This window comes from Saprolegnia parasitica (assembly GCF_000151545.1).
Source record: "Saprolegnia parasitica CBS 223.65 unplaced genomic scaffold supercont2.596, whole genome shotgun sequence".
Classification (NCBI taxonomy): domain Eukaryota; phylum Oomycota; class Saprolegniomycetes; order Saprolegniales; family Saprolegniaceae; genus Saprolegnia; species Saprolegnia parasitica.
In genome coordinates, this window is record NW_012156990.1 from 39,160 (window position 1) to 39,717 (window position 558).

Below are 558 nucleotides of genomic sequence, written 5' to 3' on the forward strand. Positions count from 1 at the left end.
ATCGTGCGGACTGCGATTTTCTGCTAGACTAGTACTAGTTTTGGTTGACGATACACGGTAGCTCTCATACCAGATAATGACTGGAATAAATGTTTCACCTTGAGGAATATGCTCGTCGTAGTGTCATCATTCGTACTACATCCTTTGCCGCTGTTGCGCAACATCACTTTAGCATTGCCCTCGGCGTCAGCACAGCTCTAACATGGTCTCTGCCCCACCCACCTCCGTTACGACCAAGGCAGTCACAACGAAGACGATCGTCCCCAACAGCAAGGAGGTCGACGCCAACAATCTCGTCGTCGGCCAGTGGAAGGCCGGGATCTTTGACTGCTTTACGGACGTCCTTCCCAACTGCTGCATGGCCTACTGGTGCCCGTGCGTCTCGCTCGCGCAGGTCGTGCACCGCATCGGTTTCGGTGCGTACACAACCGCGCTCGTCCTTTTCGGTCTTTTCTACGCGGTCACCTACGCGGCATCGGTGGTTGCTGGACAGTTCGCCACGTACACGAGCCAAGGCAACGTCTACGACAGCGACAACCGCGGCTGGGCGATCGCCTC

At 55.9% G+C, this 558-nt stretch overlaps 1 protein-coding gene across 1 annotated transcript; it reads left to right on the plus strand.

Moving 5' to 3' along the window:
- Positions 1-202: 202 nt before the first annotated feature.
- SPRG_15626 (hypothetical protein) lies at positions 203-520 on the plus strand (the record flags this gene model as incomplete). The annotated part of the gene is made up of 1 exon (XM_012356812.1): positions 203-520. A coding segment is annotated over one exon (318 nt), but the record flags the coding sequence as incomplete, so codon positions are not given.
- Positions 521-558: the final 38 nt, after the last annotated feature.